This window comes from Natrix helvetica (assembly GCF_964273705.1).
Source record: "Natrix helvetica genome assembly, chromosome: Z".
NCBI classification, from domain to species: domain Eukaryota; kingdom Metazoa; phylum Chordata; class Lepidosauria; order Squamata; family Natricidae; genus Natrix; species Natrix helvetica.
Genome location: NC_138554.1, coordinates 105771800 through 105786184, shown reverse-complemented (window position 1 = coordinate 105786184; position 14385 = coordinate 105771800). Strand labels below are relative to the sequence as shown.

The window sequence follows — 14385 nt, the reverse complement described above, 5'->3', positions numbered from 1 at the left end:
GTTGAAAGACTTCTCAGAGGACTACCCCAATGATTTCTCACATAAAAATTTTCAAATAAATGGACATTTATCAAACATTTCAAGGGAAACTCTTGCAATGAATGGTTACACACATCATTTCTTTCTTTATGCAAGCTGAGACATTCTTGTATAAAGTGATTAAACAGCTTTCTTAAGAAATTACGTTTTTTCAACTCTTTACACTTAAATTACAGTATACTCAATCAACTTATCTATTCTGTATCATTGTGTCCTTAGCATGTTAACTACTCATAAGATCAGAGGTGCTTGGATAGTTATAAATGACGTTCAAGACGCTACCTTGCAGTTATCAATATAGTCATGTCTTCTTTTACACAGAAAGTTGTTATTAAACTGTTACAATTTATTGGAAGAAAATGAAATATTAAAAGTTTTAGTTCCACCAAATATGGAAAATTAAATTTGGGGTTGAAATAGGGCACTTGCTAACTAAAAACAGTTTATTTTTCGTAGGAACTAACTGTGAAGTTTCCAAGAGTTGCCCTAATTAATTTACGAGCCCCGAGACAAGGTTCCAAAAAACCCCATTCATTTATTACGACTAACATCTTGGCACGAACTTCTGTGTAGCTGAAACTAAATCCCACTTAATGGCGTCTGACCTTTACCCCTGTGCCCCCTCCCCTCTGGCTGAGGTCATCAATCACATTCTCCAACAGGACGTTATGGCAGGGTTCTGGACATGCGGATTCACATCCCAGTACAGCAATATGAGACTTTTACTCTGGCCAAAAGTATGCATGGCATCCCCCCCACTTCTCAAGTTGATAGTAGTCATGGAAATGCTTTAGGCGTTGACATCCGGCTCCCCTCACTTTCTGAAAGCGACCTGTATAAAACAAAGCAATTTGAGTACAGGTGTATAACTTAGGGATGTGTCCCTCGCTCAGGCTTGCTTGGATTTTCTGCATGGAATTTTGCTATAAGGTGATCAGCCTGGATATTTCTACTTTTCACCCAAGATGCCTCTGATAAGGGGTAGCCCTTCCGTTTGATTAAGTATTAGAGTTGTCTCCTGTGCCACCTTGAATCAAGGATACTCTGAACTTCATAATGGGTTTGGCCCCCTATGACCATAGGGCCCAGGGGCTCCTGGGGTAGTGGTCTCAGAGTGAATCCAATCACGGGTTTTAAGAGGCTGCTATGAAATGTTGGGTGTATCTTCCCCAACAATTGAGGCAGTTTCAATTGCACTGTGATTGGGTTCATGATCTTTACTATGGGGAATAGTTCCATAAACTTTGCCCCCAGTTTCTTGCTAGGCAGTTTTAATCTCAAATATTTTGTGGAGAGGTAAACCTTCTCTCCCACCCGGAATGGCCGTTGCGGAGCCCGGTGTTTGTCTGCCTGTTTCTTATAGGTTTGTGCCGCTTTAGCCAGTGCCTTTTTGACATTTTCCCAGTCGCTTTCAGCATCGACATCCAGTCAGCCAAGCTGACCGAGGAGGGAGGAATCCCTTGGATACTCAGGAATTGGGACGAAATCCATACCACTCACTATTTTGAATGGCGCGAGTCCTATGCTACTGTGAACAGCATTATTGTGCGCCACCTCAGCAAAAGATAAAAGGTCTGCCCAATTGGATTGCTGATAGTTCACGTAGCACCTCAGGTACTGCTCTACCATGGCGATCAGTCTCTCTGCTGCCCCATTGGTGCTTGGATGAAAAGCTGAACTAAGACCCTGAGATGATCCAATGGACCGCAGAAACACCCTCCAGAACTTAGTCGTGAACTGGACCCCTCTGTCTGAGATAATTCTTCGAGGTACTCCATGCAGTTGGTAGATACGCTTCACGAACAGTTTAGCCAGCTTGTGAGCCGAGGGTAGTCCTCTACAGGGTATGAAGTGTGCCTGTTTGGGCAACAGGTCTATTACAGTCCAAATCACTGTGTTTCCCACATTTTTTGGCAACTTTACTATAAATCCATTGCGATTTCCTCCCATGGCCTCGTTGGCTCTGCTACTGTTTGCAGTAGTCCTGGGGGTTTTCCTGTTCGTCTCTTCATTGTGGCACAAACGGTACAACTTTTCATGTAACTATCTACATCTTTCTTCATGCCAAGCCACCATCCTCCGGGCTAAGTGTAAAGTCTTTAGAAACCCAAAGTGGCCTGCTGGTTTGGCATCATGACTCATCTGGAGAACTAGGGTACGTAGGGATTCTGGGATGTAGAGTTTGTCCCCTTCCATGCAAGGTCATCTCTCTTTGTCAAGATGTGTTGGTTGGTTTGGAACCAGGGGTCTGCTAGCAGTTCAGTTTTGAGCCTCGTGGTTAGGTCTCTTGCAAGTTGGTCTTGCCGGTCACGGCGTTGCCGTCTGGTGGTCACTTGGGCAGCGGTTTGGGTAGAGGGAATGATGGCGTCCACTACGTGCTCCCGTTCGCATTTGTACTGAGGCATGCAGGAGAGAGCGTCAGCTAGAAAGTTCCTCCTGCCTGGAATGTGCTTTAAAACAAAATCAAAATGGTTGAAATATTGAGCCCATCGGACTTGTTTGGGTAATAGCTTCCGTGGGGTCTTAAGCGCTTTTAGATTTTTGTGGTCAGTCCAGACTTCGAACGGTTTCTGGCCTCCTTCCAACAGTGTCTCCAGGTTAGCAGTGCACATCTCACTGCGAAAACCTCCTTTTCCCATGCGGCCCATCGTCTCTCTGTGTCTGTGAGCTTGCGGGAGGTGTAGGTGCAGGGTTGTAAGTTTCCTTGGTTGTTTCTTCGGAGTAGCACTGCTCCCACTGCCACATTGCTGGCGTCTGCCTGAATCACGAAATGTTGCTCAGGGTCAGGATGCTTCAGCACTGGCTCCTTTGCAAACATTTCTTTTAGTGTCTCGAATGCCTCATGGCAGGTTAGGTCCCATGGTAGGGGTTGTCCCGGATGATGTTTCGGTCCTGGGCTCCCTGTCTTCAGGAGGTCTGTCAGGGGTTTGGCAATCTTTGCAAAGGAGGGGATGAATTGCCTGTAGAAGTTTGTGAACCCTAGGAAGCTTTGTAGCTGTGCGAGGGTGATGCCAGCTTAGAATGGCTTGCACTTTCACTGGGTCCATCTCTATTCCCTCATTTAACACTCAGTAACCCAGGTAGTCTAACCGTGCATGGTGGAATTCGCATTTTGATACCTTGACATACAGGTTGGCTGCCAGAAGTTTCTCTAGTACTTGGCGGACCAGGGGTACGTGGTCGTCCATGGTCTCCGTGTAGATAAGGATGTCATCTAGGTAAATCAGGACCCCCTTGTAGAGGTGCTCATGCAGCACCTCGTTTATTAACTGCATGAATACCGCTGGGGCCCCTGCAGCCCGAAAGCATCACTTTGAATTGAAGCTCCCTAGGGGGCAGTTGAATGCTGTTTTCCACTCATCTCCCTCTCTGATACATACTCAGTAGTTTGCTTCTCTGAGGTCTAGTTTGGTGAAGACTTTTCCCTTGGCCAGATGAGACAGCATGTCCTTCATGAGGGGGAGGGGGGTATAGGTTGTGTACGCACACCCCATTTATCCCTCGAAAGTCCACACATAATCTCATGGTTTCATCTTTTTTTTCTTTGAAGAGGACTGGTGCCGCTACCCGTGGCTTGGCTGGCTCAATAAACTCCCTTGCTAGGTTTTTGTCTATGTATTTGCACATCTCTTGCATTTCCCGGGGTGTCATGGTGTACAGTTTGGGCTTGGGTAGTTTTGCCCCAGGGATGATTTCAGTGGCACAGTCTGTCTCCTGGTGGGGAACATCGCACTCGGCCTCTCTGCGAGATCCTGATATTTTATCGGAATCAGTTCGGCCTCTGGGGTTTTGTTGGATGTGGTTGCCAGTTGTTCTCGTGGGCTTTCTTGGGGAGTTTCCAGCGTGGGTGGTGTTTCTGCTTGCTGGTGTGGGAGGGGTTTGGCCCCCCCTGATATCCTAAGTTTTTGGGTACCCCCTTGCCCTACTTGTCTAGCCAGGAAAGTCCCAGTATGACTGCGTCTGTCATTTTGGGGGCTATTATGAATCGAATTACTTCCCAGTGATCTGCTAGTTCTAGCCTCACTGGTTCAGTTAGGTGGGTGGCATAGGCTCCTCCCATTAGGGACCCGTCAACCTGCTCGAACTGGATCGGGTGGGCCAGTCTTTTTGCTCTGATCCCCAGTTTCAGGACTGTGGTTAGGTAGATCAAGCATCTTGTACAGCCTGAGTCTATTAGGGCTTGAAAATCCCCTTGGTTTCCTGTTTTTGGGGCTGTGAGGCGTATTGGAAAAAGGAAAGGGTGAATTGATTCACTCACCATTGGGTCATTTTCTCCCTCGTCCTCGCTGTCATATGATTCGGGCGACTGGTTGTCGCTGCCTGGAGTTCCATCACTTTTGCCTGAGGGGAAAGGGGACTTTGCAGCCTCGAGGGCTTTCCCGGACATATTGGTGGTCTGTTTGGACCCTCGTTCTGGTTGTGCCCTGGGTGGTGGGTCTGGCCTTGGTTTGGGGGCTGGGGTTGGGCATGCAGCTGCCATGTGGCCCATCCTCCCACATCTGTAGCATTTCAGCGGACTCTGAGGGAGGGCTAGTCTCAGAGCCTGCTGTGGTGCTGTGGTTTCCTGCCGGTTGGGTGGTTTCAGGTCGGGTTGACCTCTCTCTTGTGTGTCCGGTTGCTTTGTCATGTTGTTGGTGCGCAGCCTGCTGTTGACTTTTGTTGCTACTTGGAACCACTCAGAGAGTTGATTTGGGATGTTGCAGTATGCAGTTACCTGGGCAATTTGCTTGTCCAGGCTTGTTCTGAAAAAATGCACCAGCAGCCGCTCTGGTAAACAGGGTAGCCTTTCTATGACCCTCCTAAATTCACTGATGGGCTCTTTGATGGGGCGGCCACTCTGCTTTAGGTTGCTGAGTTCCTCTTCCGCATATGAATCCTCATTCACCTCCTCAAATCCGGCCTCTAGCAGTTGCAGGAAGTCATCTATGTCTTACAGTTGGGGGCTCTCCTCTTGTGGAGGGCGGCTAGCCATTCCCTTGCTTCTCCCTCTAGACTCTGTGCGATGGTATTCACCATGGCTTTGGGGGATGGGTAGAGGTGCCCAGAGCGTTCTAGGTGGATATCAGCTGAATCAAGGAATAGGGCTAACTGGTCTGAGTCTCCGTCAAACTTTCCCCTGAATTGGGGTGGGTCTTTCAGCCCTAATCCCCCAGCCTCCTGTCGGCCTTGGTATTCTTGCGCCTGATATGGCTGGTCATCTTCTTCACCCCTAGTTTGGAGAGAGGGAGGGGGTTGCCTGCTCTTGGCAGCCTGCCTGCTGTGTGGGAGAGGCACTGGTTGCTGTTCTGGGCTCCTTCTCCTTCTATGGGGGGAGAGGGGGGGCTGCGCTCCAGTCTGCATCTTTCGTTCAACAAGATCAGATGTCCCTCCCCTCTCTTTTGGACGACATGATGGGTCCTCATCATGAAAGGTGGCTCGGTAAAAATCCTCCCTCTATTGCTCTTTTGCGCTCCCTCGGGAGACATTTGGGGCTTTGGGAGCCTGGCTTGTTTCCAGTCCCCCCATGCCAGCTGGCTTGAGGGACTAGGGCAAGGGAATTTCCACCAGTACTTATCTCCTCTTGCTTCTGCTTCTGAGAAAGGCATCCCTGTTTGGCTTTGCCGCATACCTCCAGCTGCAATCAATCTCCTGCTGCCTGATTTTCCCTCCAAGCAACCCAAACATGGGGGGGGGGGAGTGCTCGTAGAGCCCGGGCCTCAGGAAACCCTGAAAAAAAATATTTTAAAAGTCAGTTTCAGCTATCTGTGAAGTTTCCAAGAGTTGCCCTAATTAATTTACGAGCCCCGAGACAAGATTAAAAAAAAAACATTCATTTATTAGGACTAACATCTTGGCACAGACTTCTGTGTAGCTGAAACGAAATCTCACTTAATGCCATCTGACCTTTACCCCTGTGCCCCCTCCCCTCTGGCTGAGGTCATCAATCACATTCTCCAATAGGACATTATGGCAGGGTTGTGGACATGCGCATTCACATCCCAGTTCAGCAATATGAGACTTTTACTCCGGCCAAAAGTATGCATGGCATTCCCCCCCGCTTCTCAAGTTGATAGTAGTCATGGAAACGCTTTAGGCGTTGACACTAACCATATTCCTCCAATTTCAATTTCTTTTGAAACCAAACAGAAAGTTAACATTATTATGCTTTTAATGATAGATGATTAGGCTGCTGTAGAATAAAACCATATTTCTGAATCCTTTGTGTAGTTGAGCGGTGCAAGTATGACTAGATTCAGGAGGTGGTTAAAACTTATCTTAAAGAGTACTTCGTTATTTAACACTTCTATGAAACTGCTGGGAAATATTGTTTACTTTGGAGTAAAATGTACCTGACATGTTGAAAATTCTTTCACTGCCATTCCAGGCCAAATTGGAGATTCTGTGAAAATCTTGAACAGGTTTTAGGAGGCTGTATTAGATTAGATTAGGGGATGGATTAGATTAAATAGGATGGATTAGATTAAATTACCTCAAAACAGAGTTGATATTTGTTAGTAAGTATCTGAGATACACTAGGACCATGATAGCGAACCTATGGCACGCTGCCACAAGGGGCATGCGGAGCCATTTGTCAGGGCACGCGAGGCGCTGCCCTGTTAGCTGGCCAGCGCGCATGCGTGCGCTGGCCAGCTGAGTTCACCTTTTTAAAAGCTATTTTTCGCCTTCCCCTGGCTCCAGAGGCTTTATAGGAGCCTGGGGAGGGCGAAAAGAGCCCCCTGCCCCCCCCGGAGGCTTCAGGGACCGTCCCTGAAGCCTTCGGAACACTTAAAACCACCCTCCGAGCAAACCAGAAGTGACTTCCGGGTTGCTCGGAGGGTCGTTTTAAGCGTTCCGAAGGCTTCAGGGACGGTCCCTGAAGCCTCCCTGATGCCTTAAGCGCTCTGAAGGCTTCAGGGACCGTCCGAGGCTTCCCTGATGCCTTCGGAGCGCTTAAAACGACCCTCCGAGCAACCCGGAAGTCACTTCCGGTTTGCTCGGAGGGTGGTTTTAAGCGCTCCGAAGGCTTCAGGGACCATCCGAGGCTTCCCTGATGCCTTCGGAGCGCTTAAAACGACCCTCCGAGCAACCCGGAAGTCACTTCCGGTTTGCTCGGAGAGTGGTTTTAAGCGCTCCGAAGTCTTCAGGGACCGTCCGAGGCTTCCCTGATGCCTTCGGAGCGCTTAAAACGACCCTCCGAGCAACCCGAAAGTCACTTCCGGTTTGCTCGGAGGGTGGTTTTAAGCGTTCCGAAGGCTTCAGGGACCGTCCGAGGCTTCCCTGATGCCTTCGGAGCGCTTAAAACAACCCTCCGAGCAACCCGGAAGTCACTTCCGGTTTGCTCGGAGGGTGGTTTTAAGCACTCCGAAGGCTTCAGGGAAGCCTCTGGACAGTCCCTGAAGGCTCTGGAGGGCCTCCGGGGGGTCGGGGGAGGCTCTTTTCGCCCTCCCCAGGCTCCTATAAAGCCCCTGGAGCATGGGGAGGGCAAAAAAACCATGTAAAAATGGGGTCGCGCATTTTGCGCACATGCGCACTGGGGGGGTGTCGCGCATTACATTATGGGTGTGGCACGCCTGCACTCGACCCCCCTGTGCTCCCCCCACTTGTGGCACGCGAGCCAAAAAAGGTTCGCCATCACTGCACTAGGAACTCAATCCTGGATAATTTAGGTGGAGCATGACATTCATTTACTTCTGAAAGATTTGGTTCATGAATGTCTAAATTAATGGTTCTTGCCGGAACAACAGATTAAGCCATGCTTGGAATGGCTTTAGCCCAAATTTACCTGGGACAATAATTACAATCTTTCTTTACAATAAAGAAGCCAGTTGACATGTTTTGGAAGCTGCTACTTGTTAAAAAGGGCAGTTGAGGTTTTTTTTTTAAAAAAAAATCCTTGAATTATCAGCCTTTAAGTAGTTTTAAAACATTTAAAACTTTAAAACTCTTTAAACTTTAAAACAAAAACCCAAATGCATTAAAACAAAGTTTAAAACTGCTTAGAAATCTCAAACTTCCTTCTCACGAGGCTAATTACAGGAGCACAAAAACCCCTGAAAAATTTTTTGGAAGCCAGTTTGAAAGTGTAGTCAAATAGACCTTGGATCAATTGTACCCCAAGTTGTCCATTCCTGTTGTTTTCTTCAGTGTGTGCCTTAAAAGCCAAGTATTCCAGATGTACAATATTGACTTGGTAGATGTCTCTGAAGTTACTTGCCTGCTCTTTCTCCTACTTCTAACTTAATGCTGTTACCAGAGAAAACTGGCAAGTACCGGCTTCCTCTTTTTGCCCTTTTCACTCAGTGCTTCTGCCAATGCCATTGGACTTCCTCTCCAGGCCATTGTCTGATGCTCTGGTTTTTCCTCAGCCACATCTCACTTTTGTGCCCACTTCCTACAAGGAAGTGCCATGTGCTAGTCTGAGACAAACATTGCCTATGTCTATTTGGCCTATGGAGATTCTCAGTCATCCAGGTCATGATTGTCTCAAAGGTGCTACAAAGTCCAGTTGCCTTTTGAAAAAAAAGTACCTTTGAGATTAGGCCCACTAAGCATTTTCATGCATGTAAAAAGGAATCCTCAGATTTAATCAAAATGTTATTTCATTAATTATAACCCATTCAACTGAAAACATCTTAGAACAAAGGAAATTATGTTCATCATCATGGAGGACATATGAGAAAAATCCCTGATCATGACTTAACATAAAGATTGATATGTAGAAGCAAAAATGATCATCCAAGCAACCCACATAATTCAGGGATTTCATAAACAGTAGTTTAAAATAAGACTAAAAACAGACTGATCATCAGTATACTGTAATTGATGAAAAAATGATATATGGGGTGGAATTGGAGGAATTGTTTAATTTGGCAGTTGATCATTTTCCCAACTACCCTGAAAATAATTACTGTTAGGTCTGATCTTAATCTCTCCAGCAAAGTAAGAAAGGGCCATATATACCAGGAATAAGATAATGCCACTGTACTTGCCAGCTGTCAAATACAATTTTATTTATATTATTGCATAATATCTTGCTAGGACAGAAAAATATAGAGATAGCTTGTTGTTTTAGATATGCTTAAAGTGCTTTTGTTATCTTTATACTATATTGCTTTGCTGTTTCTCCCTTATCAAATATTTGCATTGTCAACATGGAACTCTGCATCATAAATATATATCCTGACCTGGGTAATACTGCGTTGCAGTTATCGTATTTAAATCTATTCTGGTTAGACATTAACTTCATTAAGCCAAATGAAGTTAGTTTTTCTTTACTAAATATGAAGAGAATTCAGTGATGTATTTATACTGGACAGTGAATTTCCAACACTCCCACATTGAGCCTATGTAGCTCAATTTTTAAGAATTTGCTTTTGTGATTTTCTCATTTTAATTGTACAGATATAGTTATATCTTGAAATTATATTTCTTTCTACCATTAAAATGTGTATGGTGTCCAAGAACCTTTTTTTTACATCCAGAATATCAAATTATATAAACTTGGCAATTGTTAAAAGTGTGCATCTGTTTTTGAGATTTGCACAAGATTTGGCCCTTAGATAAATATTTATAAATAGGTTCATTTTAGTACTGAGCTATCTTCATCGTTATTATGTGCCTTGGTATCAATGCATTCTGTCATTCATTAACAGGTGTATAAAATGGGTTTGGAAATTGAGCAGGCTTAATTAGTACTTGTATGGGAGACTTCTAGGAAATATCAGAGCTTCTGAGCTAGTTTGAAAATTTAAAAAAAACCTCTCGGAAATGAAGAAGGCAATGACAATCTACTTCTTCCAGGAAAACCAGTGGACATATTCATGGAGTCACCAGAACTCAAGCTAAACTTAAAGATTTTATCTTTCTTGTAATTGGTCCAAAATATTCCTAGTTTTGGGGAGGCAAGGTAGCGACAGAATGGTTTATATAAAATGACTTATGTAATCTCTCTTAGTAACATTTTTCTAAACCTTTCAAAAAATTTAATAAGTTCGTCCTGTTCATTGATGTACACATACCATAATTTCCATAAATCTTCTTTAAGTATTTAGTTTGTTCTTTGATACTGTATTTTAAATTTTGACAATGTGACCAGACCAACTAATAGGTAGATTGGTTTTTCCACTTGTTTGAATTTTATGATAGAAAACATAACTGAAATACATATTTTAGACTTTCTTGAAAGATGTATATGTTTAGAAAAGTACACTTTATGAAAGAATAAATTCAAGAGAACATTATGAAATATTTCTGTGTGAACTTCCATGGAAATTGGAACTCAAAGGAGTTACAAAGAAACACTTATGAAATTGGCATGGGCCACAACAGGAAGAACTATATCCTTTGGCATTAATCCTATCTTGTGGACTTATTAACCAATGGGCTGTCAGTCAATTTGGTTTGGAGCCACTGCTAAGTGCTTGCCTTTCTGCTATTGTTTGGGCATTTGTGTTTTCCCAGTGTTTTCCCAGTGTTTGCATGTGGTAGCTGAGGATTGTATTGCTCAGTCTTGCAAAAACATGAAGCTGCTTTAATAGGATGAAAATCGGCCTGTCTGTGTATCCATATGCTGCAAAGCACCTTTCTGGAATCAAATGTGAAAGATAGTGTGACACTACCAAATTCTTCAAGGCTTAGTTTAGAGTCATTATTGGGACAAAAGTAAAAAAAGAATCAGAAAATATGAAGAAATCACATAACATATAAAAACAAACAATAGGCATAAGCTGAAAACAATAGGCATAAACTAAAAACAATACCAGAAGCTACCAGAATACCAAGAAATGCCATGTGCCCCTGATGGTGAACCTATGGCATGCATGCCGCAGGTGGCATGTGAAACCATTTCTGAGGGCAAATGAGGTGTTGCCCTGTTAGCTCCAGTGCGCATGCGCATGCTGGCCATCTGATTTTGGCCATGATTTTCGGCCATTTTTTGCCCTTTGGAGGCTTCAGGGAAGTCTCCTGAAAGCGAAAAACAGCCCAACATGCAAACCGAAAGTTCGGGAACAGATTTCTGGTTGGCATATTGGGCTATTTTTCACCCTCTGGAGGCTCTCTGAAGCCATTTTCGCCCCCCACCCCAGGCTCCTAGAAAGCCTCTGGAGTTGGGGAAGGCGAAAAACAGGTCCACCATGCCAAAAGCATGCCAAAAGCGGAGGGAGGGCGGGGTCGCACATGCATGCATGGGGGGGGGTCACATGCAGGTATGGGGCAGGGCACATAGAATTATGGGTGTGGGCATGCGTGCGCATGACACCTCCTGCGCTTCTCCCGGCTTTTGGCAAGCAATGGCAAAAAAGTTCGCCATCACTGCCATACGCTGTTCAAGACAGGAGGAATCCAATGAAGTGATCATATTTTTAAATAACTTTTGCTATGATTATAAAGCAACTATTTATAGTTCTGCTACCATTATAAGCAGAGAATAGATTTGGGTCAGGATCACATTGCTGAAGGCTGGTTTGCTCATGTGAGCGCTTTGTGTGCACATGCCCAGTGCAGTTAAAATTGTTCTGCGCATGTGCAGAACTCAAAAACAAGATGACTTGGAGAACCGGTTTTAGGGCATGTCAGGCCTGGGTCGCTGCTGGTTCCAATGATTCAGGCTGCCAAACCCCTACCGGTCTGGCTGAAACGGTCCGAACCGGTAGGAACCCACCACTGGCTGAGAGAAAGTGAAATATTTCCATTGGATAAATATGTGAATGAACAAGTTTAATACTCACTACCTTCCTAGTGTGTGTCTGTTTCAGATCAACCCCTTGTGATCCATCTTTCCAAAGGCATGAGGCATCTGACTGAAGTTGTAAAATTTAGGTGGGCTTATGTTGATGCCACTTTGAAACAACCAAAATCACCCCAAAAATGGTCAAGAATGTTTATTCATAAGTAAAAATAGTTATTTTATTTATATTACTTTGACATCCTATCTCTCTTTCAACCCAACTTCTTTATGTTCAGGTTTTAGGACCCAAGCAAAATCTTCAGGAAGGCAATGACAATGATGACGAGGCAGCTGATATTACTAACAGGAGAAATGCTAAACTCTACATGGTAAGAATCCTCTTTGTTATGCAGTTCTTTTTATATGAAGCAATGAAAGCATGGTCTTTTAATGGTTTGATACAGCTACTGTGATATACTTACTTTCATACCCTTCCTGGCAGTCTAAATCAGTTATTCAAATACTTTCAGCCATTTAAATCTATGACAGATTTACCACATTAAAGATATGCAATGTATATCCACAGGTACTGTACTGGTTTGGCAAGTACAGAAATTGGTGAAACATGCTTCAAGGTAATCCTTGCTTAACAACTGGTTGCTTAATGACAATTCAATGTTATGACATGCCCTCCAAAAGATAATTATGATCCATCTCAGACATTACAACTACCACACACAAACTCCACAATCATGTGATTGCATTTCAGGTGCTTAGTAACTAGGTTGCATACATGACTGACTGCTGCGTCCTAGTCAAGTGATCCAATTTTATGACTTTTTTTGACTTGCTTTATGACTATAATAAAAATGGTTGTAAAAATTGAGTCAGGTCACATGGTGATCTGTCAAATGACTGCATGACTTATTAATGGCTCAGTTGTAGCTATTAAATAAGGATTACTCATTTAATATCATCATGAGGATTAATATCATCACATATTGTAATTTACATATTTAAATTTGTATCAGGATTCAAAATCTAATGCTGGTATTTGGATTATGACATTGTAAGAGACCATGCTGTGTTCATCCATGGCTGTTGCCTGTTGCCCTCAACCTGACACTTTGAACCTATGTTCTAATAGCTTTACCCTTAAAGGTACTATGTTTATTTTCTGTATTAACTGACGCCCTATTAAAGCAAACATTTTATGGAGGGTGTATATTTACATTTAAGTAAATGCAAATGTGGCTTCCCTTGAGATCATCCAACTGAAACCTTGAAATAAGGAGAAAAGTGAATGGACTATTATGCATGTTGATCCTCTACCCAGTTTCAAGACTTTCACTATCAACTGAATAACAGAAAAGGACTTTTGACATTTTACAGTCCTCCATTCCAGAAAAAACATCAAGTGCTAATATTTGCCTGCAATTATATGCCTAAGTAATTACAAATGTATGCAGAAGCAATTATAAATAGTTATTGTGTGAGAGAAGAGAAATTGTCAGTCCACTGCTTCCCTTAGGAAAAGGTGATCAAGAAAAAGGTGTCAGCTATTCTCGATTACCTAGTTATTCTCAGTGATTAACAATAAGAACCACTTCACAAACAACACCTCATGTTATTCCTTAAATTGAAATTATAAGCTTTATCCTGTTTTTCTGGCCTGTGACTTAAACAATAGAAATTCTTACTGATTTTCATTGCTCATACAATTTCAGAGTGACAGCCTCTCTAAAGAATTTCAGTGACTTGATTTTAATGCTATAAAATAGTTAACTTGATTTTTGAATTCTAATGCATTATAAGTGAGAAAAGAAATTACCTAAATTATAAAGTATAATAGTACAGCTCCCTCTTCTGGAAACAATGGGAGATGAAGCATGAGAGCACACCTGGTTCTTTGAGAAATAGAATTGAATGAAACACTGATTCACCACCTTTTTATGTCTGGGGTAAAAGAAAGCTGGCACATATTTATAGAAAGATGTTTGGCACTGTAAAAGCATCACCTTGAGTAACTGGAAAGGATTTACGTATATTTAATAGTGTTATATTTGATCCTGTACAGCTGGTTCATCTTTCCAAAGCATGTGATATATTTACTACTAAATAGACCGTATTCGGATAAAGGATCTTTACAGAGTAACAGAAAAGCTTCTAATTTGCAGTCCCTGCTGGTTTTAATGCTTCCTGTTTTTAGCATGACTAGGAAATTAAAGCGTATGTAGGAAAGGCTTTAATTTTTGGCTTCTTGCATATTCATTTTTTATAGCACCAATTTGTTATGTCTAATGAGATGAAGGCAGCAATTGTTTTCCTTCCCTTCTGCTCCAGGAAAAGAAATTGGGGTTATTAGGAGATAACTCAATAAAGAATGTTATTAGTAAACCTTCAGCCTCTTTTCTTTGCAGAGATCCATCTGTAATAATTCATTTTTAAAGTTTTAATGTACATTATTTAAGATTACTTAATTTAAATAATTACAATTTACTTAATTTTTATAGTTTTAATCTAAGGTCATTACCTTAGGGGCCACAGTGGCACAGTGGTTAGAGTGCAGTACTGTAGACTACTTCTGCTGACTATTATTTGCCAGCAGTTTGGCAGTTCAAGTCCCACCAGCTCAAGCTTGATTCAGCCTTCCATGCTTTCGAGGTTGGTGAAATGACCCAGATTTTGGGGGGCAATGT

At 43.2% G+C, this 14385-nt stretch overlaps 1 protein-coding gene across 1 annotated transcript in view; it reads left to right on the top strand.

Moving 5' to 3' along the window:
- The window catches only part of SCIN (scinderin), a 58042-nt gene that overhangs the window by 21323 nt on the left and 22334 nt on the right, over nucleotides 1-14385 (top strand). The window contains exon 5 of the mRNA XM_081971309.1: nucleotides 11983-12075. Coding sequence (XP_081827435.1) covers nucleotides 11983-12075 — 93 coding nt within the window. The remainder of the gene's footprint in view (nucleotides 1-11982; nucleotides 12076-14385) is intronic.